The sequence below is a fragment of the Nerophis ophidion genome, linkage group LG04, assembly GCF_033978795.1.
Source record: "Nerophis ophidion isolate RoL-2023_Sa linkage group LG04, RoL_Noph_v1.0, whole genome shotgun sequence".
NCBI classification, from domain to species: domain Eukaryota; kingdom Metazoa; phylum Chordata; class Actinopteri; order Syngnathiformes; family Syngnathidae; genus Nerophis; species Nerophis ophidion.
This window is the reverse complement of record NC_084614.1, coordinates 1,551,227-1,574,776: the sequence shown is the minus strand read 5'-3', so window position 1 is coordinate 1,574,776 and position 23,550 is coordinate 1,551,227. Positions and strand designations below refer to the sequence as shown.

The window sequence follows — 23,550 nt, the reverse complement described above, 5'->3', positions numbered from 1 at the left end:
TTGTTACATTTCCTGCTTAGGTCCAACCTTTAAAATAAAAGTTGCTAGCTGAATAAAAGACGGCAGCACGGTGACATTGTTTTCTAATACTGATTAGTCATCCACATATCCGTACTCTCTTTATCCTTCCCGAGTCGTATCGATGTCATTGATATCGATGTTTAACTATTCGAATAGGCAACATCGCAAAGCTTTTATTGTGAAGGTAATATTCGGAACAAGTTTATTTAGCACTTGAGCAAAGCAGCTTGACTGTAAAGACTCTTCTTCTTCATTTGTCTTCTCGCCGTCACGTCATGGCCGCCGCTCGCCTGCGTCCCGCTCTCAGCTGCCTCACCTGGCTGCTGCTGCCTCTCTTCACCACACCTGTGTCGTCACGCACAGGTGTAGGTGTGCTCCAGCTCGGGGACGCAGACTTTGACTACCTAGCAAGCGAGCAGGACACCATGCTCGTCAACTTCTATGCGCCATGGTAATTATTCACCATCACCATACCTTCTAACTTACCATTACTTCTTATTTACCATCACCATACCTTCTAACTTACCATTACTTCTTATTTACCATCACCATACCTTCTAACTTACCATTACTTCTTATTTGCCATTACTTATTTACCATTACCATACCTTATTATTTACCATTACCATACCTTATTTACCATTACTTCTTATTTACCATTACCATACCTTCTAATTTACCATACCTTCTTATTTACCATTACCATACCTTCTTATCGACTATTACCATACCTTCTTATTTACCATTACCATACCTTTTTATTGACCATTACCATACCTTCTTATTGACCATTACCATACCTTCCTATTTACAATTACTATTCCTTCTTATTGACCATTACCATATCTTCTCATTTACCATTACCATACCTTCTTATTTACCATGACCATACTTTCTCTTTGACCATTACCATACCTTTTTATTGACCATTACCATACATTCTTATTTACCATTACTTATTGTTTACCATTACCATACCTTCTTATTTACCATTACCATACCTTCTTATTGACCATTACCATACCTTCTTATTTACCATTACTTCTTGTTTATCATTACCATAGCTTCTTATTGACCATTACATACCTTCTTATTTACCTTTACCATACCTTCTTACTTACCATTACCATACCTTCTTATTGACCATTACCATACCTTCTTATTTACCATTACCCTACCTTATTTACCATTACCATAGCTTCTTATTTACCATTAACATACCTTCTTATTTACCATTACCATACCTTCCTATTTACCATGACCATACCTTCTTACTTACCATTACCATACCTTCTTATTTACCATGACCATACCTTCTTATTTACCATTACCATACCTATTTAGTTACCATTACCATACCTTCTTATTTACCATTACCAAAGCTTCTTACTGTATTTACCATTACCATACCATCATATTTACCATTACCATACCTTCTTATTTACCATTACCATACCTTCTTATTTACCATTACCATAGCTTCTTACTGTATTTACCATTACCATACCATCATATTTACCATTACCATACCATCATATTTACCATTACCATACCTTCTTATTTACCATTAGCATTGGTTGTTACTTAGCATTAGCATAGGTTGTTACTTAGCATTAGCATAGGTGGTTATTTAGCATTAGCATAGGTTGTTATTTAGGATTAGCATAGGTTGTTACTAAGCATTAGCATAGGTGGTTATTTAGCATTAGCGAAGGTGGTTATTTAGCATTAGCATAGGTTGTAGTTTAGGATTAGCATAGGTTGTTACTAAGCATTAGCATAGGTTGTTATTAAGCATTAGCATAGGTGGTTATTTAGCATTAGCGAAGGTGGTTATTTAGCATTAGCATAGGTGGTTATTTAGCATTAGCATAGGTGGTTGTTTAGCATTAGCATAGGTGGTTATTTAGCATTAGCATAGGTGGTTATTTAGCATTAGCATAGGTAGTTAATTAGCATTAGCATAGGTTGTTATTTAGCATTAGCGTAGGTTGTTATTTAGCATTAGGGTGGGTGGTTATTTAGCATTAGCATGTTAGGTTATTTAGCATTAGCATAGGTTGTTATTTAGCATTAGCATAGGTAGTTATTTAGCATTAGCATAGGTTGTTATTTAGCATTAGCATGGGTTGTTATTTAGCATTAGCATGGGTTGTTATTTAGCATTAGCATAGGTTGTTATTTAGCATTAGCATGGGTTGTTATTTAGCATAGATTGTTTGACTATTAGCATGCATTCTTCCCGCTTTTCCTCCTTCCTTTCCGTGTTGCTGCTATCCTGTCCTCCCTCCTTTCTGTCTTCCCTTCCTTCTTGTGCAGTCTACTAATACAAGTCTCAGTCAGTCTGTCTACCTGCTCCTGCCTTCATCTCAGGTGTGCTCACTGTCAGAAATTAGCTCCTGAGTTTGACAAAGCAGCAAGCAAGCTCATGGGGACGGTGCAGCTAGCCAAGGTGACGTCATTCTTGTCTTATAACTAATGTGTGTGTGTGTGTGTGAGAGACGTCATTGTTGTGTTATGATGTGTGTGTGTGTGAGACGTCATTGTTGTGTTATAATGTGTGTGTGTGTGTGTGTGTGAGACGTCATTGTTGTGTTATTATGTGTGTGTGTGTGTGAGAGACGTCATTGTTGTGTTATAATGTGTGTGTGTGTGAGACGTCATTGTTGCGTTATTATGTGTGTGTGACATCATTTTTGTGTTATGTGTGTGTGAGATGTCATTGTTGTGTTATTATGTTTGTGTGTGTGTGACCTCATTGTTATGTTATATTATGTGTGTGTGACGTCATTGTTGTTATTATGTTCGTGTGTGTTGTGCCAAGCCATGTCTGACTGTGTGTGTGTGTGTGTGTGTGTGTGTGTGTGTGTGGGCCAGGTGGACTGTACAGTGCACGTGGACAGGTGCAGTCGTTATGGCGTCAGCGGGTATCCAACACTGAAGATCTTCAGGAAGGGGAGAGACTCCGCCCCCTATGAGGGTCCTCGCTCTGCAGGTAAAACACACACTTGGAGTGTGGAAGTATTATTATTATTATTACTAGTATGGAAGTATTATTATGGTAGTATTGTTTTTATTATTATAGTATGAAATATTATAATGGTATTATTATTAGTAGTAGTATGGATGTATTATTAGTAGTAGTAGTATGGAAGTAATATTATGGTAATATTATTGTTATTAGTAGTAGTATGGAAGTAATATTATGGTATTATTATAAGTAGTATGGAAGTATTATTGTATAAAGTCTATCTCCATGTAACTATCATCATCATCATCATCAGCCGTTGTCAGTCCACTGCTGGATGAAAGCCTCAGCATGTTTCTGCCATTTGGTGTACTTTTCATGCTGGTTATTAGCCTACACCTTCCACGCTGGCTTGGTGCAGGTTGGAAGGAGTATTTTACAGCACAGATCCTTCTCCTAGACTACTTGCCTTACTGGGCTGTTGAACTTAGTCTGTCCTGTTGGTTGTCCACGCCCCATTTACCCAGGGACCCGCTCAGTTTTATGGTGCTGACCGCCCGCCAGTCACAAGAGAAGGTGCAAACAGTTCTTTGTGTGCATTTTATAGACGTTAGTGTGGACTCACTAACCCACACACACACACACACACACACACACACAACCTCCCATCTCATGCTTGGATGTAGTTTAACATCATACCCAGGACATTATTACATGTAATAATTATTATTATTAGAGTATGAAAGTATTATTGGAGCACATGTATGTCTCCATGTGTAATCACATTCAAGTGTGTGTCTCTATTAGGATTAGTCTGTGTGTATATTATATATGTCTCTATTATGTTTACTTCCATGTTTACTTATTGAAGTGTGTACAAAGTATCAAATAGTGTGTACTACTAGTGTGTCATCTATTAAGATACTACTAACAAGTACTAAATGCTGTGTACAAAGTATCAAATGGTGTGTACTACTAGTCTAAGACTAGATGTGACCAATCTAAGTCTAAGACTAGAAGTGACGTGTGTGTGTGTGCGTGTGTGTGTGTGTGTGTGTGTGTGTGTGTGTGTGTGTGTGTGTGTGTGTGTGTGTGTGTGTGTGTGTGTGTGTGTGTGTGTGTGTGTGTGTGTGTGTGTGTGTGTGTGTGTGTGTGTGTGTGCGTGCGTGCGTGCGTGTGTGTGTGTTAGAGGGGATCTATCAGTACATGAAGAAGCAGACGGGTCCAGACTCAGTCAGTCTGTGGACTAAAGAAGACCTGCAGACCTTCATCCAACACTGGGATGCTTCTGTTGTAGGTATGACATCATCTTTCATGATACACACCTCTCACCTGTGTTGTGTCTCACCTGTGTTGTGTCTCACCTGTGTTGTGTCTCACCTGTGTCGTGTCACACCTGTGTCGTGTCACACCTGTGTCGTGTCACACCTGTGTCGTGTCTCACCTGTGTTGTGTCTCAGGTGTGTCGTGTCTCAGGTGTGTCGTGTCTCAGCTGTGTCGTGTCTCACCTGTGTCGTGTCTCACCTGTGTCATGTGTCACCTGTGTCGTGTCTCACCTGTGTCGTGTCTCACCTGTGTCGTGTCACACCTGTGTCGTGTCTCACCTGTGTCGTGTCTCACCTGTGTCGTGTCTCACCTGTGTCGTGTGTCACCTGTGTCGTGTGTCACCTGTGTCGTGTCTCACCTGTGTCGTGTCACACCTGTGTCGTGTCTCACCTGTGTCGTGTCACACCTGTGTCGTGTCTCACCTGTGTCGTGTGTCACCTGTGTCGTGTGTCACCTGTGTCGTGTCTCACCTGTGTCGAGTCTCACCTGTGTTGTGTCTCATCTGTGTTGTGTCTCACCTGTGTTGTGTCTCAGGTGTGTTCTCAGGTGAGGAAAGTCCACGTCTGTCTGAGTTCCTAAAAGCTGCAGGACTTCTGAGGGAGCAGTTCCACTTTGGCCACACCACCAACATCAACCTTTCCTCACCTTATGGACTCCAGTCTGAGTGAGTCTTCATGCTCCAAGTCTGTCTGCCACCATCATTTGTACTAGTTTAGCTGACTAACCTGTCTGCCACCATCATTAGTAATAGTTTAGCTGACTAACCTGTCTGCCACCATCATTAGTACTAGTTTAGCTGACTAACCTGTCTGCCACCATCATTAGTAATAGTTTAGCTGACTAACCTGTCTGCCACCATCATTAGTACTAGTTTAGCTGACTAACCTGTCTGCCACCATCATTAGTAATAGTTTAGCTGACTAACCTGTCTGCCACCATCATTATCAATCAATCAATCAATGTTTACTTATATAGCCCTAAATCACTAGTGTCTCAAAGGGCTGCACAAACCACTACGACATCCTCGGTAGGAAAACTCACACCCAGTGGGACATTGGTGACAATAATGACCCAGTGGGACGTCGGTGACAATGATGACTATGAGAACCTTAGAGAGGAGGAAAGCAATGGATGTCGAGCGGATCTAACATGATACTGTGAAAGTTCAATCCACAATGGATACAACACAGTCGCGAGAGTCCAGTCCAAAGAGGATCCAAGACACAGCAGCGAGAGTCCCGTTCACAGCGGAGCCAGCAGGAAACCATCCCAAGCGTAGGCGGACCAGCAGCGCAGAGATGTCCCCAGCCGATACACAGGCGAGCAGTACATGGCCACCGGATCGGACCGGACCCCCTCCACACGGGAGAGTGGGACATAGAAGAAAAAGAAAAGAAACGGCAGATCAACTGGTCTAAAAAGGGAGTCTATTTAAAGGCTAGAGTATACAAATGAGTTTTAAGGTGAGACTTAAATGCTTCTACTGAGGTGGCATCGCGAACTGTTACCGGGAGGGCATTCCAGAGTACTGGAGCCCGAACGGAAAATGCTCTATAGCCCGCAGACTTTTTTTGGGCTTTGGGAATCACTAATAAGCCGGAGTCCTTTGAACGCAGATTTCTTGCCGGGACATATGGTACAATACAATCGGCAAGATAAGATGGAGCTAGACCGTGTAGTATTTTATACGTAAGTAATAAAACCTTAAAGTCACATCTTAAGTGCACAGGAAGCCAGTGCAGGTGAGCCAGTATAGGTATATATGTATGTATATATGTATATAAAGGTATATACAGTACAGGCGTAATGTGATCAAACTTTCTTGTTCTTGTCAAAAGTCTAGCAGCCGCATTTTGTACCAACTGTAATCTTTTAATGCTAGACATGGGGAGACCCGAAAATAATACGTTACAGTAGTCGAGGCGAGACGTAACAAACGCATGGATAATGATCTCAGCGTCTTTAGTGGACAGAATGGAGCGAATTTTAGCGATATTACGGAGATGAAAGAAGGCCGTTTTAGTAACGCTTTTAATGTGTGTCTCAAAGGAGAGAGTTGGGTCGAAGATAACACCCAGATTCTTTACCGTGTCGCCTTGTTTAATTGTTTGGTTGTCAAATGTTAGAGTTGTATTATTAAATAGAGTTTGGTGTCTAGCAGGACCGATAATCAGCATTTCCGTTTTTTTGGCGTTGAGTTGCAAAAAGTTAGCGGACATCCATTGTTTAATTTCATTAAGACACGCCTCCAGCTGACTACAATCCGGCGTGTTGGTCAGCTTTAGGGGCATGTAGAGTTGGGTGTCATCAGCATAACAGTGAAAGCTAATACCGTATTTGCGTATGATGTCACCTAGCGGCAGCATGTAGATGCTGAAGAGTGCAGGGCCAAGGACCGAACCCTGGGGAACTCCACACGTTACCTTAACGTAGTCCGAGGTCACATTGTTATGGGAGACACACTGCATCCTATCAGTAAGATAAGAGTTAAACCAAGACAGGGCTAAGTCTGACATACCAATTCGTGTTTTGATACGTTCTAATAAAATATTATGATCGACGGTATCGAAAGCAGCGCTAAGATCGAGGAGCAGCAACATAGATGACGCATCAGAATCCATCGTTAGCAATAGATCATTAGTCATTTTTGCGAGGGCTGTCTCCGTGGAGTGATTTGCCCTGAAACCGGATTGAAAGGTTTCACATAGATTGTTAGACGCTAAGTGTTCATTTAACTGCTCCGCAACAATTTTTTCAAGGATTTTTGAAATAAAGGGAAGGTGAGACACCGGTCGGTAGTTTACCATGAGGTCAGGATCGAGGTTAGGTCTTTTAAGAAGAGGATGAATAACCGCTTTTTTGAATGCTAGGGGAACAGTGCCCGAGGAGAGTGATAAGTTTATAATATTTAGCACTGATGGACCTAATAATACAAAGAGCTCCTTGATCAGTTTCCCAGGAAGAGGGTCAAGTAAACATGTTGTCTGTTTTATTCCATTTACACGTTGTAACAATTCCTCTAATGTTATTTCCTCAAAACGAGAGAAACCCTCAAGTAATAGTTTAGCTGACTAACCTGTCTGCCACCATCATTAGTACTAGTTTAGCTGACTAACCTGTCTGCCACCATCATTAGTACTAGTTTAGCTGACTAACCTGTCTGCCACAATCATTAGTACTAGTTTAGCTGACTAACCTGTCTGCCACCATCATTAGTACTAGTTTAGCTGACTAACCTGTCTGCCACCATCATTAGTACTAGTTTAGCTGACTAACCTGTCTGCCACCATCATTAGTACTAGTTTAGCTGACTAACCTGTCTGCCACCATCATTAGCAATAGTTTAGCTGACTAACCTGTCTGCCACCATCATTAGTACTAGTTTAGCTGACTAACCTGTCTGCCACCATCATTAGTACTAGTTTAGCTGACTAACCTGTCTGCCACCATCATTAGTACTAGTTTAGCTGACTAACCTGTCTGCCACCATCATTAGTAATAGTTTAGCTGACTAACCTGTCTGCCACCATCATTAGTACTAGTTTAGCTGACTAACCTGTCTGCCACCATCATTTGTACTAGTTTAGCTGACTAACCTGTCTGCCACCATCATTAGTACTAGTTTAGCTGACTAACCTGTCTGCCACCATCATTAGTAATAGTTTAGCTGACTAACCTGTCTGCCACCATCATTAGTACTAGTTTAGCTGACTAACCTGTCTGCCACCATCATTAGTACTAGTTTAGCTGACTAACCTGTCTGCCACCATCATTAGTACTAGTTTAGCTGACTAACCTGTCTGCCACAATCATTAGTACTAGTTTAGCTGACTAACCTGTCTGCCACCATCATTAGTAATAGTTTAGCTGACTAACCTGTCTGCCACCATCATTAGTACTAGTTTAGCTGACTAACCTGTCTGCCACCATCATTAGTACTAGTTTAGCTGACTAACCTGTCTGCCACCATCATTAGTACTAGTTTAGCTGACTAACCTGTCTGCCACCATCATTAGTACTAGTTTAGCTGACTAACCTGTCTGCCAACATCATTAGTACTAGTTTAGCTGACTAACCTGTCTGCCACCATCATTAGTACTAGTTTAGCTGACTAACCTGTCTGCCACCATCATTAGTACTAGTTTAGCTGACTAACCTGTCTGCCACCATCATTAGCACTAGTTTAGCTGACTAACCTGTCTGCCACCATCATTAGTACTAGTTTAGCTGACTAACCTGTCTGCCACCATCATTAGTACTAGTTTAGCTGACTAACCTGTCTGCCACCATCATTAGTACTAGTTTAGCTGACTAACCTGTCTGCCACCATCATTAGTACTAGTTTAGCTGACTAACCTGTCTGCCACCATCATTAGTACTAGTTTAGCTGACTAACCTGTCTGCCACCATCATTAGTACTAGTTTAGCTGACTAACCTGTCTGCCACCATCATTAGTACTAGTTTAGCTGACTAACCTGTCTGCCACCATCATTAGCACTAGTTTAGCTGACTAACCTGTCTGCCACCATCATTAGCACTAGTTTAGCTGACTAACCTGTCCGCCACCATCATTAGTACTAGTTTAGCTGACTAACCTGTCTGCCACCATCATTAGTACTAGTTTAGCTGACTAACCTGTCTGCCACAATCATTAGTACTAGTTTAGCTGACTAACCTGTCTGCCACCATCATTAGCACTAGTTTAGCTGACTAACCTGTCTGCCACCATCATTAGTACTAGTTTAGCTGACTAACCTGTCTGCCACCATCATTTCATGTTGCTACTTAAACTACTTCATGTTGCTTCTCTAAAACTGCACCCTTTGTTGTGTTGTGTTGTGTGTGTGTGTGTGTGTGTGTGTGTGTGTGTGTGTGTGTGTGTGTGTGTGTGTGTGTGTGTGTGTGTGTGTGTGTGTTCCAGAGGTGTGTTGTTGTTCAGACCTCCCAGATTGGCCAATCTGTTTGAGGACAGTGTTGTGGTTTTTGAAGATTTTCTCACCATCTCATCTCTGAGACGCTTCATCCGAGACCACATGTAAGTGTGTGTTATGTGTGTGTGTAAGTGTATGTTATGTGTGTGTAAGTGTATGTTATGTGTGTGTAAGTGTATGTTATGTGTGTGTGTAAGTGTATGTTATGTGTGTGTAAGTGTATGTTATGTGTGTGTAAGTGTATGTTATGTGTGTGTAAGTGTATGTTATGTGTGTGTAAGTGTATGTTATGTGTGTGTAAGTGTATGTTATGTGTGTGTAAGTGTATGTTATGTGTGTGTAAGTGTATCTTATGTTTGTGTAAGTGAAGTGAATTATACTTTTATAGCGCTTTTCTCTAGTGACTCAAAGCGCTTTACATAGTGAAAGCCAATATCTAAGTTCCATTTAAACCAGTGTGGGTGGCACTGGGAGCAGGTGGGTCAAGTGTATGTTATGTGTGTGTAAGTGTATGTTATATGAGTGTATGTTATGTGTGTGTAAGTGTATGTTATGTGTGTGTAAGTGTATGTTATGTGTGTGTAAGTGTATGTTATGTGTGTGTAAGTGTATGTTATGTGTGTGTATGTTATGTGTGTAAGTGTATGTTATGTGTGTGTAAGTGTATGTTATGTGTGTGTAAGTGTATGTTATGTGTGTAAGTGTATGTTATGTGTGTGTAAGTGTATGTTATGTGTGTGTAAGTGTATGTTATGTTATGTGTGCAATGTTTTGTCTATATTTGTTTTATGTGTGTGTTTATGTTTGTACAATGTTTTGTCTATATTTGTCTTATGTGTGTGTATGTTATGTTTGTGCAATGTTTTGTCTATATTTGTCTTGTGTATTTATGTGTATGTTATGTGTGTGTAATGTTTTGTCTATATTTGTTTTATGTGTGTGTATGTTATGTGTGTGTAATGTTTTGTCTCTATTTGTCTTATGTGTGTGTAAGTGTATGTTATGTGTGTGTAATGTTTTGTCTATATTTGTTTTATGTTCGTGTAAGTGTATGTTATGTGTGTGTAATGTTTTGTCTATATTTGTCTCTTGTGTGTGTAAATGTGTGTTATGTTCGTGTAGATGTGTGTAATGTTTTGTTTTATTTGTTTTGTGTGTGTATGTTGTGTTATATTTAAGTTATGTTTTGTCTATATTTGTTTGTGTAAGTGTAAGTTATGTGTGTGTAATGTTTTTTCTATATTTGTCTTATGTTTGTGTATGTTATGTTACGTTTTGTCTATATTTGTCCGTGTAAGTGTATGTTATGTGTGTGTAACGTTTTGTCTATATTTGTTGTATGTGTGTGTATGTTATGTGTGTAATGTTTTGTCAATATTTGTTGTATGTGTGTGCAAGTGTATGTTACGTGTGTGTAATGTTTTGTGTATATTTGTCTTAAGTTTGTGTGAGTGTGTGTTATGTTTGTGTAATGTTTTGTCTATTTGTTTTATGTTTGTGTAAGGGTGTGTTATGTTTGTGTAGATGTGTGTGTAATGTTCTGTCTGTATTTGTCTTATGTTTGGGTGTGTAAGCGTATGTTATATTTGTGTTTATGTGTGTGTAATGTTTGTGTCTGTTATGTTTGTATATATGTGCTATATTTGTGTAAAAGTGTGTGTTATGTTTGGAAGTGTCCGTTATGTTTGTGTATAAATGTGTTATGTTTGTATATATGTGCTATGTTTGTGTAAAAGTGTGTGTTATGTTTGTGTGTGTCTGTTATGTTTGTATATATGTGCTATGTTTGTGTAAAAGTGTGTGTTATGTTTGTGTGTGTCTGTTATGTTTGTATATATGTGCTATATTTGTGTAAAAGTGTGTGTTATGTTTGTGTGTGTCTGTTATGTTTGTGTATAAATGTGTTATGTTTGTGTGTAAGAGTGTGTTATGTTTGCTTGTGTAGATTTGGATTGTGTCCACACATGACTTTGGAGAACAAAGATCTTCTGCGAGGTCGTGACCTCTTGACGGCGTTTTACCACCTGGACTACAAACACAACCCCAGAGGGTCCAACTACTGGAGGAACAGGTAACACACAAACACACACACACACACACGCACACGTCATGATGTTGTGTCCCGTGTGTGTCCTTACCAGAGTGATGAAGGTGGCGTCCAAGTACAAGGGGCGGGGCCTGACCTTTTCAGTAGCCAATAAAGAAGACTTCCGGTCTGAGCTGGAGGCTGACTATGGTCTGGACTCTTCAGACAGTGCAGATCTTCCGCTGGTCACCATCCGCAGCAAAGTGGGCCACAAGTACACCATGAGGGAGGAGTTCACGTAGGTACCCGCCCCCAGGGCTTACTTGACATGCTCCCACAAGTCACATGACTGTGTCCTCCAGGAGGGACGGTCAGTCTTTGGACCGCTTTCTGGAACATTACTTTGCCAAGCGACTCAAGCCTTACGTCAAGTCCCAGGCTGTCCCCGAAAAGCAGAGTGCTGCTGTTAAGGTGAGTGTACTGACCCTCTCCTCACAGGTGATGCTGGACACACCTTGCTGGGTTCAACTACCCTGATTGGCAATGTCATCTACACACACCACATCATCTACACACAGGGAGTGATGTCACACACAGGGAGTGATGTCACACACGGGGAGTGATGTCACACATAGGAAGTGATGCACACACAGGGAGTGATGTCACACACAGGAAGTGATGTCACACATAGGAAGTGATGCACACACAGGGAGTGATGTCACACACAGGAAGTGATGTCACACATAGGAAGTGATGCACACACAGGGAGTGATGTCACACAGGAAGTGATGCACACACAGGGAGTGATGTCACACACTGGAAGTGATGCACACACAGGGAGTTATGTCACACACGGGGAGTGATGTCACACACAGGGAGTGATGTCACACAGGAAGTGATGCATACACAGGGAGTGATGTCACACACGGGGAGTGATGTCACACACTGGGAGTGATGCACACACAGGGAGTGATGTCACACACGGGGAGTGATGTCACACACGGGGAGTGATGTCACACACGGGGAGTGATGTCACACACGGGGAGTGATGTCACACACTGGGAGTGATGCACACACTGGGAGTGATGTCACACACGGGGAGTGATGTCACACACGGGGAGTGATGTCACACACGGGGAGTGATGTCACACACAGGGAGTGATGTCACACACGGGGAGTGATGTCACACACGGGGAGTGATGTCACACACGGGGAGTGATGTCACACACGGGGAGTGATGTCACACACAGGGAGTGATGTCACACACTGGAAGTGATGCACACACAGGGAGTTATGTCACACACGGGGAGTGATGTCACACACGGGGAGTGATGTCACACAGGAAGTGATGCACACACAGGGGAGTGATGTCACACACGGGGAGTGATGTCACACACTGGGAGTGATGCACACACAGGGAGTGATGTCACACACAGGGAGTGATGTCACACACAGGGAGTGATGTCACACACGGGGAGTGATGTCACACACTGGGAGTGATGCACACACAGGGAGTGATGTCACACACAGGGAGTGATGTCACACACGGGGAGTGATGTCACACACAGGGAGTGATGTCACACACAGGGAGTGATGTCACACACGGGGAGTGATGTCACACACGGGGAGTGATGTCACACACGGGGAGTGATGTCACACATAGGAAGTGATGCACACACAGGGAGTGATGTCACACAGGAAGTGATGCACACACAGGGAGTGATGTCACACACTGGAAGTGATGCACACACAGGGAGTGATGTCACACACAGGGAGTGATGTCACACACGGGGAGTGATGTCACACACAGGGAGTGATGTCACACAGGAAGTGATGCACACACAGGGAGTGATGTCACACACGGGGAGTGATGTCACACACTGTGAGTGATGCACACACAGGGAGTGATGTCACACACGGGGAGTGATGTCACACACGGGGAGTGATGTCACACACGGGGAGTGATGTCACACACTGGGAGTGATGCACACACAGGGAGTGATGTCACACACAGGGAGTGATGTCACACACAGGGAGTGATGTCACACACAGGGAGTGATGTCACACACGGGGAGTGATGTCACACACTGGGAGTGATGTCACACACGGGGGGTGATGTAACACACTGGGAGTGATGTCACACACAGGGAGTGATGTCACACACAGGGAGTGATGTCACACACGGGGGGTGATGTCACACACTGGGAGTGATGTCACACACGGGGAGTGATGTCACACACTGGGAGTGATGTCACACACGGGGGGTGATGTCACACACTGGGAGTGATGTCACACACGGGGAGTGATGTCACACACGGGGAGTGATGTCACACACGGGGAGTGATGTCACACACGGGGAGTGATGTCACACACGGGGAGTGATGTCACACACTGGGAGTGATGTCACACATAGGAAGTGATGCACACACAGGGAGTGATGTCACACAGGAAGTGATGCACACACAGGGAGTGATGTCACACTGGAAGTGATGCACACACAGGGAGTTATGTCACACACGGGGAGTGATGTCACACACAGGGAGTGATGTCACACAGGAAGTGATGCACACACAGGGAGTGATGTCACACACAGGGAGTGATGTCACACACGGGGAGTGATGTCACACACTGGGAGTGATGTCACACACTGGGAGTGATGCACACACGGGGAGTGATGTCACACACAGGGAGTGATGTCACACACGGGGAGTGATGTCACACACTGGGAGTGATGCACACACAGGGAGTGATGTCACACACAGGGAGTGATGTCACACACAGGGAGTGATGTCACACACGGGGAGTGATGTCACACACGGGGAGTGATGTCACACACGGGGAGTGATGTCACACACGGGGAGTGATGTCAAACACTGGGAGTGATGTCACACATAGGAAGTGATGCACACACAGGGAGTGATGTCACACACAGGAAGTGATGTCACACATAGGAAGTGATGCACACACAGGGAGTGATGTCACACACAGGAAGTGATGTCACACACAGGGAGTGATGTCACACACTGGAAGTGATGCACACACAGGGAGTTATGTCACACACGGGGAGTGATGTCACACACAGGGAGTGATGTCACACAGGAAGTGATGCATACACAGGGAGTGATGTCACACACGGGGAGTGATGTCACACACTGGGAGTGATGCACACACAGGGAGTGATGTCACACACGGGGAGTGATGTCACACACGGGGAGTGATGTCACACACGGGGAGTGATGTCACACACGGGGAGTGATGTCACACACTGGGAGTGATGCACACACTGGGAGTGATGTCACACACGGGGAGTGATGTCACACACGGGGAGTGATGTCACACACGGGGAGTGATGTCACACACGGGGAGTGATGTCACACACGGGGAGTGATGTCACACACGGGGAGTGATGTCACACACGGGGAGTGATGTCACACACGGGGAGTGATGTCACACACAGGGAGTGATGTCACACACTGGAAGTGATGCACACACAGGGAGTTATGTCACACACGGGGAGTGATGTCACACACGGGGAGTGATGTCACACAGGAAGTGATGCACACACAGGGGAGTGATGTCACACACGGGGAGTGATGTCACACACTGGGAGTGATGCACACACAGGGAGTGATGTCACACACAGGGAGTGATGTCACACACAGGGAGTGATGTCACACACGGGGAGTGATGTCACACACTGGGAGTGATGCACACACAGGGAGTGATGTCACACACAGGGAGTGATGTCACACACGGGGAGTGATGTCACACACAGGGAGTGATGTCACACACAGGGAGTGATGTCACACACGGGGAGTGATGTCACACACGGGGAGTGATGTCACACACGGGGAGTGATGTCACACATAGGAAGTGATGCACACACAGGGAGTGATGTCACACAGGAAGTGATGCACACACAGGGAGTGATGTCACACACTGGAAGTGATGCACACACAGGGAGTGATGTCACACACAGGGAGTGATGTCACACACGGGGAGTGATGTCACACACAGGGAGTGATGTCACACAGGAAGTGATGCACACACAGGGAGTGATGTCACACACGGGGAGTGATGTCACACACTGGGAGTGATGCACACACAGGGAGTGATGTCACACACGGGGAGTGATGTCACACACGGGGAGTGATGTCACACACTGGGAGTGATGCACACACAGGGAGTGATGTCACACACAGGGAGTGATGTCACACACAGGGAGTGATGTCACACACAGGGAGTGATGTCACACACGGGGAGTGATGTCACACACTGGGAGTGATGTCACACACGGGGGGTGATGTAACACACTGGGAGTGATGTCACACACGGGGAGTGATGTCACACACGGGGAGTGATGTCACACACGGGGGGTGATGTCACACTGGGAGTGATGTCACACACGGGGAGTGATGTCACACACTGGGAGTGATGTCACACACGGGGGGTGATGTCACACACTGGGAGTGATGTCACACACGGGGAGTGATGTCACACACGGGGAGTGATGTCACACACGGGGAGTGATGTCACACACGGGGAGTGATGTCACACACGGGGAGTGATGTCACACACTGGGAGTGATGTCACACATAGGAAGTGATGCACACACAGGGAGTGATGTCACACAGGAAGTGATGCACACACAGGGAGTGATGTCACACTGGAAGTGATGCACACACAGGGAGTTATGTCACACACGGGGAGTGATGTCACACACAGGGAGTGATGTCACACAGGAAGTGATGCACACACAGGGAGTGATGTCACACACAGGGAGTGATGTCACACACGGGGAGTGATGTCACACACTGGGAGTGATGTCACACACTGGGAGTGATGCACACACGGGGAGTGATGTCACACACAGGGAGTGATGTCACACACGGGGAGTGATGTCACACACTGGGAGTGATGCACACACAGGGAGTGATGTCACACACAGGGAGTGATGTCACACACAGGGAGTGATGTCACACACGGGGAGTGATGTCACACACGGGGAGTGATGTCACACACGGGGAGTGATGTCACACACGGGGAGTGATGTCAAACACTGGGAGTGATGTCACACGGGGAGTGATGTCACACACGGGGAGTGATGTCACACACGGGGGGTGATGTCACACACTGGGAGTGATGTCACACACTGGGAGTGATGTCACACACTGGGAGTGATGTCACACACGGGGTGTGATGTCACACACGGGGGTGATGTCACACACTGGGAGTGATGTCACACACTGGGAGTGATGTCACACACTGGGAGTGATGTCACACACTGGGAGTGATGTCACACACGTGGGGTGATGTCACACACGGGGGTGATGTCACACACAGGGAGTGATGTCACACACGGGGAGTGATGTCACACACGGGGAGTGATGTCACACACAGGGAGTGATGTCACACACAGGAAGTGATGTCACAGTGCATGTGTGCTGCAGGTGGTGGTAGCCGAGTCGTTTGAGGCCATCGTTAACGACCCCAACAAAGATGTCCTGGTCCAGTTCTACTCTCCATCCTGTCCTGTCTGCAAGAAGCTGGAACCTGTCTACACACGTCTGGCTGAGACGGTACTTTTAATCCAAATACTACTAACTACTGTTACAGTACTTGGAACAGGATGAATACATGTACACTGTAGATAACTAGTCTATAAGAGTATAAATACAATACTATACTTTCATGGTCTATAAAGTACTATCTTTCTATCCATCACAGTATTAATACACTGTATACATTTAATATAGCTGGCTTATTAACTTGCTGACATTCATACATATGTGCAGTTGTAATATACAGTAAGTGGAGTCGTAGTGTGTTTAGTGTACAGTAGGTGTAGTGAGTGTAATGTACAGTAGGTGTAATATACAGTAGATGTAGTGTGTTTAGTGTACAGTATGTGTAGTGAGTATAATGTACAGTAGATGTAGTAGTTGTAGTGTACAGTAGATGTAGTGTGTTTAGTGTACAGTAGGTGTAGTGGGTGTAATGTACAGTAGGTGTAGTGAGTAATGTACAGTAGGTGTAGTGGGTGTAATGTACAGTAGGTGTAGTGGGTGTAATGTACAGTAGGTGTAGTGAGTGTAATGTACAGTAGGTGTAGTGGGTGTAATGTACAGTAGGTGTAGTATACAGTAGTTGTAGTGTACAGTAGATGTAGTGTACGGTAGATGTAGTGTGTTTAGCATACAGTAGGTGTAGTGAGTGTAATGTACAGTATATGTAGTAGTTGTAGTGTACAGTAGATGTAGTGTGTTTAGTGTACAGTAGGTGTAGTGGGTGTAATGTACAGTATTTGTTGTGTAAGTATTTTGTTGTGTAATTGTACTGTAGATGTAGTTGTACTGAGTGTAGTATACAGTAGATGTAGTGTGCAGTAGATGTAGTGTGTTTACTGTATGGTAGTTGTAGTACACAGTGGTAGTAGTGTGTGTAGTTGTAGTACACAGCAGTTGTCGTGTGTGTAGTTGTAGTACACAGTAGTTGTAGTGTGTGTAGTTGTAGTATACAGTAGTTGTAGTGTGTGTAGTTGTAGTACACAGTAGTTGTAGTGTGTTTAGTTGTAGTGTTTGTAGTTGTAGTATACAGTAGTTGTAGTGTGTGTAGTTGTAGTACACAGTAGTTGTATTGTGTGTAGTTGTAGTGTGTGTAGTTGTAGTGTGCATGCAGTAGATTGTTACAATCGCTGTATTATGTTTAAAGGCCTACTGAAATGAGATGTTGTTATTTAAAGGGGGATAGCAGCTCCATTCTATGTGTCATACTTTATCATTTCACCATATTGCTATATTTTTGCTGAAAGGATTTAGTAGAGAACATCCACGATAAAGTTCACAACTTTTGGTCGCTAATAACAAAGCCTTGCCTGTACAGGAAGTAGCAGACGATGTGCGCGTGACGTCACGGGTTGTGGGGCTCCTCACATCTGAACATCGTTTACAATAATGGCCACCAGCAGCAAGAGCGATTCGGACCGAGAAAGCGACGATTTGCCCATTAATATGAACGAGGATGAAAGATTCGTGGATGAGGAAAGTTAGTGTGAGGCACTTAAAAAAAAAAGCAACGGCTTCGGGCGTGGGCAGTGGTAACGTTTCAGATGTAATTAGACACATTTACTAAGATAATTCTGGAAAATCCCTTATATGCTTATTGTGTTAATAGTGTTTTAGTAAGATTCTAAAGTCATACCTGAAAGTCGGATGGCTGCGGTGAACGCCAGTGTCTCTGAGAGAAGCCGAGGAGCCAAGATCACAGCTGCCTTTTTGAGCTGCTGCAGGAGGAGGTCCCATAATCCACTGATGTAAGAGCCGACTTAATGTCACAATTTTCCCATCCAAAAACTTGCTGGTTGACGTAGAGAAACATGTTCGCTTGACCGCTCTGTTAAAGCTTCACAACAAACAAAGAAACACTGGCTGCGTCTCGGTGCTTAAGGCAACTGCAATCCACCGCTTTTCACCAACAGCATTCTTCTTTGACGTCTCCATTATTAATTGAACAAATTGCAAAAGATTCAGCAACACAGATGTCCAAATTACTGTGTAATTATGCGATCAAAGCAGACGACTTTTAGCCGTGTGTGGTGCTGTGCTAATATATCCGCTCCAACCAGAGACTTCACACGCATGTGTCATCAGTCAAAAGTACTATCTAATCTAATCTAATCATACGTGTCATCATTCCGCGTCATCATTCCGTGTCATCATTCCGCGTCATCATTCCGCGTCATCATTCCGCGTCATCATTCCGCGTCATCATTCCGCGTCATCATTCCGCGTCATCATTCCGCCACAATTTCAACCAGAAACTCCGCAGGAAATTTAAAATTGTAATTTAGTATTGTCATGTGTTGCAATGTTAATATTTCATCATTGATATATAAACTATCAGACTGCTTGGTCGCTAGTAGTGGCTTTCAGTAGGCCTTTAAATGCTCTTTTATTTTGAAATGTAAAATGAAAATGTTAGTATTCAATTAGTCTTCATCTTTGTCATGTCATGTGTCCTCCCAGGTGTCTGCTGATGGTCACATGGTCATCTTCATCTTTGTCATGTCATGTGTCCTCCCAGGTGTCTGCTGATGGTCACATGGTCATCGCCAAGATGAACGCAGTCCACAACGACCTGCCGCCTGGCTACCATGTACAAGGGTGAGATCATGTGACAAATAGTGTGTATGTATGTGTGTGTGTATGTATGATATAGAGATCTATATGTACATACATATACATACATATATACATTATGTATATATATGTATGTATATATATACATATATACATAATGTATATATATATATATATATATATATATACATGTATGTATGTGTGTATTAGAGATGCGCGGATAGGCAATTATTTCATCCGCAACCGCATTACAAAAGTCATCATCCACCCGAACCAACATTTCATCAAAGCCACACCCCCCCGGTGTTATATAACTAATATAGACCATGCAAGACATTGGTGAGGTTAGAAAGTGTAACTCCCTCCAAATAGCACAGACACAATGGCTTTCTTGAACTGATTTATTTGAAGGCTTACTTTCCCTTCAAATTCACCGTGAAAACTGTAATAAATAAAGCAGGTTACAAACGTAAAAATAATAACATGCACAGCATGTGGATCAAACATTTTACCAAGTCAAATACCAACAAATGACAACAAAATACCTCGTTGGCCTGCATGCTTCTTTTAGGAGGAAATTGTGATCTTCTGGCTCTTATAGCCCAGACGCTTAAAGTCCTTGTGACACTCTTTGGTCTTTGTTACAATCAGCCGCTCTCTTTCTCCCTTCTCATTGCAGCAAAAACATGTGTACTCAATCCCGGAAGTAGCTTCCTTACATCCGTCCACAGACCAAATGAGACACTTCAAAATAAAAGTATGCCCACATACTGTTTTAAAGAGTGCTGCTGGTTTTTCTTATGTGGGTAACAACATTGAACTATTTATAAATGGTTGATTTCTCTAGGCTAGTAAGGTAAAGTGTTGTAGCTGACAAGTTTGGGCTACCTTGCTTCTGCAGCCTTCATCAGAGGTGTCACGTGATGTTAGCGTGACGTTGTCTGTGACGTCTTATATGGATTGTACCATCAAGTGTTGTCAGCCTTCATCAGAGGTGTCACGTGATGTTAGCGTGACGTCATCTGTGACGTCTTATATGGATTGTACCATCAAGTGTTGTCAGCCTTCATCAGAGGTGTCACGTGATGTTAGTGTGACCTTGTCTGTGACGTCTTATATGGATTGTACCATCAAGTGTTGTCAGCCTTCATCAGAGGTGTCACGTGATGTTAGCGTGACCTCGTCTGTGACGTCTTATATGGATTGTACCATCAAGTGTTGTCAGCCTTCATCAGAGGTGTCACGTGATGTTAGCGTGACGTCATCTGTGACGTCTTATATGGATTGTACCATCAAGTGTTGTCAGACTTCATCAGAGGTGTCACGTGATGTTAGCGTGACCTCGTCTGTGACGTCTTAAATGGATTGTACCATCAAGTGTTGTCAGCCTTCATCAGAGGTGTCACGTGATGTTAGCGTGACGTCATCTGTGACGTCTTATATGGATTGTACCATCAAGTGTTGTCAGCCTTCATCAGAGGTGTCACGTGATGTTAGTGTGACCTTGTCTGTGACGTCTTATATGGATTGTACCATCAAGTGTTGTCAGCCTTCATCAGAGGTGTCACGTGATGTTAGCGTGACCTCGTCTGTGACGTCTTATATGGATTGTACCATCAAGTGTTGTCAGCCTTCATCAGAGGTGTCACGTGATGTTAGCGTGACGTCATCTGTGACGTCTTATATGGATTGTACCATCAAGTGTTGTCAGACTTCATCAGAGGTGTCACGTGATGTTAGCGTGACCTCGTCTGTGACGTCTTAAATGGATTGTACCATCAAGTGTTGTCAGCCTTCATCAGAGGTGTCACGTGATGTTAGCGTGACCTCATCTGTGACGTCTTATATGGATTGTACCATCAAGTGTTGTCAGCCTTCATCAGAGGTGTCACGTGATGTTAGCGTGACCTCGTCTGTGACGTCTTAAATGGATTGTACCATCAAGTGTTGTCAGCCTTCATCAGAGGTGTCACGTGATGTTAGTGTGACCTTGTCTGTGACGTCTTATATGGATTGTACCATCAAGTGTTGTCAGCCTTCATCAGAGGTGTCACGTGATGTTAGCGTGACCTCGTCTGTGACGTCTTATATGGATTGTACCATCAAGTGTTGTCAGCCTTCATCAGAGGTGTCACGTGATGTTAGCGTGACCTCGTCTGTGACGTCTTATATGGATTGTACCATCAAGTGTTGTCAGACTTCATCAGAGGTGTCACGTGATGTTAGCGTGACCTCGTCTGTGACGTCTTAAATGGATTGTACCATCAAGTGTTGTCAGCCTTCATCAGAGGTGTCACGTGATGTTAGCGTGACCTCATCTGTGACGTCTTATATGGATTGTACCATCAAGTGTTGTCAGCCTTCATCAGAGGTGTCACGTGATGTTAGCGTGACCTCGTCTGTGACGTCTTAAATGGATTGTACCATCAAGTGTTGTCAGCCTTCATCAGAGGTGTCACGTGATGTTAGTGTGACCTTGTCTGTGACGTCTTATATGGATTGTACCATCAAGTGTTGTCAGCCTTCATCAGAGGTGTCACGTGATGTTAGCGTGACCTCATCTGTGACGTCTTATATGGATTGTACCATCAAGTGTTGTCAGCCTTCATCAGAGGTGTCACGTGATGTTAGCGTGACCTCGTCTGTGACGTCTTAAATGGATTGTACCATCAAGTGTTGTCAGCCTTCATCAGAGGTGTCACGTGATGTTAGTGTGACCTCGTCTGTGACGTCTTATATGGATTGTACCATCAAGTGTTGTCAGCCTTCATCAGAGGTGTCACGTGATGTTAGCGTGACCTTGTCTGTGACGTCTTATATGGATTGTACCATCAAGTGTTGTCAGCCTTCATCAGAGGTGTCACGTGATGTTAGTGTGACCTTGTCTGTGACGTCTTATATGGATTGTACCATCAAGTGTTGTCAGCCTTCATCAGAGGTGTCACGTGATGTTAGTGTGACCTCGTCTGTGACGTCTTATATGGATTGTACCATCAAGTGTTGTCAGCCTTCATCAGAGGTGTCACGTGATGTTAGCGTGACCTTGTCTGTGACGTCTTATATGGATTGTACCATCAAGTGTTGTCAGCCTTCATCAGAGGTGTCACGTGATGTTAGCGTGACCTCGTCTGTGACGTCTTATATGGATTGTACCATCAAGTGTTGTCAGCCTTCATCAGAGGTGTCACGTGATGTTAGCGTGACCTTGTCTGTGACGTCTTATATGGATTGTACCATCAAGTGTTGTCAGCCTTCATCAGAGGTGTCACGTGATGTTAGCGTGACCTTGTCTGTGACGTCTTATATGGATTGTACCATCAAGTGTTGTCAGCCTTCATCAGAGGTGTCACGTGATGTTAGCGTGACCTCGTCCGTGACGTCTTATATGGATTGTACCATCAAGTGTTGTCAGCCTTCATCAGAGGTGTCACGTGATGTTAGCGTGACGTCGTCTGTGACGTCTTATATGGATTGTACCATCAAGTGTTGTCAGCCTTCATCAGAGGTGTCACGTGATGTTAGCGTGACGTCATCTGTGACGTCTTATATGGATTGTACCATCAAGTGTTGTCAGCCTTCATCAGAGGTGTCACGTGATGTTAGCGTGACGTCATCTGTGACGTCTTATATGGATTGTACCATCAAGTGTTGTCAGCCTTCATCAGAGGTGTCACGTGATGTTAGCGTGACCTCGTCTGTGACGTCTTAAATGGATTGTACCATCAAGTGTTGTCAGCCTTCATCAGAGGTGTCACGTGATGTTAGCGTGACCTTGTCTGTGACGTCTTATATGGATTGTACCATCAAGTGTTGTCAGCCTTCATCAGAGGTGTCACGTGATGTTAGCGTGACCTTGTCTGTGACGTCTTATATGGATTGTACCATCAAGTGTTGTCAGCCTTCATCAGAGGTGTCACGTGATGTTAGCGTGACCTTGTCTGTGACGTCTTATATGGATTGTACCATCAAGTGTTGTCAGCCTTCATCAGAGGTGTCACGTGATGTTAGCGTGACCTCGTCTGTGACGTCTTATATGGATTGTACCATCAAGTGTTGTCAGCCTTCATCAGAGGTGTCACGTGATGTTAGCGTGACCTCGTCCGTGACGTCTTATATGGATTGTACCATCAAGTGTTGTC

General features: G+C 44.1%; 1 protein-coding gene across 3 annotated transcripts in view; it reads left to right on the top strand.

Moving 5' to 3' along the window:
- Positions 1–253: 253 nt before the first annotated feature.
- pdia8 (protein disulfide isomerase family A, member 8) overlaps positions 254–23,550 on the top strand; it is a 25,963-nt gene continuing 2,666 nt past the window's right edge. Inside the window, exons 1-11 of one of the 3 annotated variants that reach the window (XR_009806365.1) lie at positions 254–472; positions 2,395–2,473; positions 2,899–3,016; positions 4,179–4,286; positions 4,850–4,979; positions 9,238–9,351; positions 11,193–11,318; positions 11,389–11,571; positions 11,636–11,744; positions 16,724–16,852; positions 19,298–19,435. Coding sequence is in view for 2 of the 3 variants with exons in the window: in XM_061896658.1 (XP_061752642.1) it covers positions 297–472; positions 2,395–2,473; positions 2,899–3,016; positions 4,179–4,286; positions 4,850–4,979; positions 9,238–9,351; positions 11,193–11,318; positions 11,389–11,571; positions 11,636–11,744; positions 16,724–16,852; positions 19,356–19,435 (1,352 nt within the window). In the remaining variant the exon portion in view is untranslated. The remainder of the gene's footprint in view (positions 473–2,394; positions 2,474–2,898; positions 3,017–4,178; positions 4,287–4,849; positions 4,980–9,237; positions 9,352–11,192; positions 11,319–11,388; positions 11,572–11,635; positions 11,745–16,723; positions 16,853–19,297; positions 19,436–23,550) is intronic. The other 2 variants (XM_061896658.1, XM_061896659.1) reach the window with 2 other exon arrangements.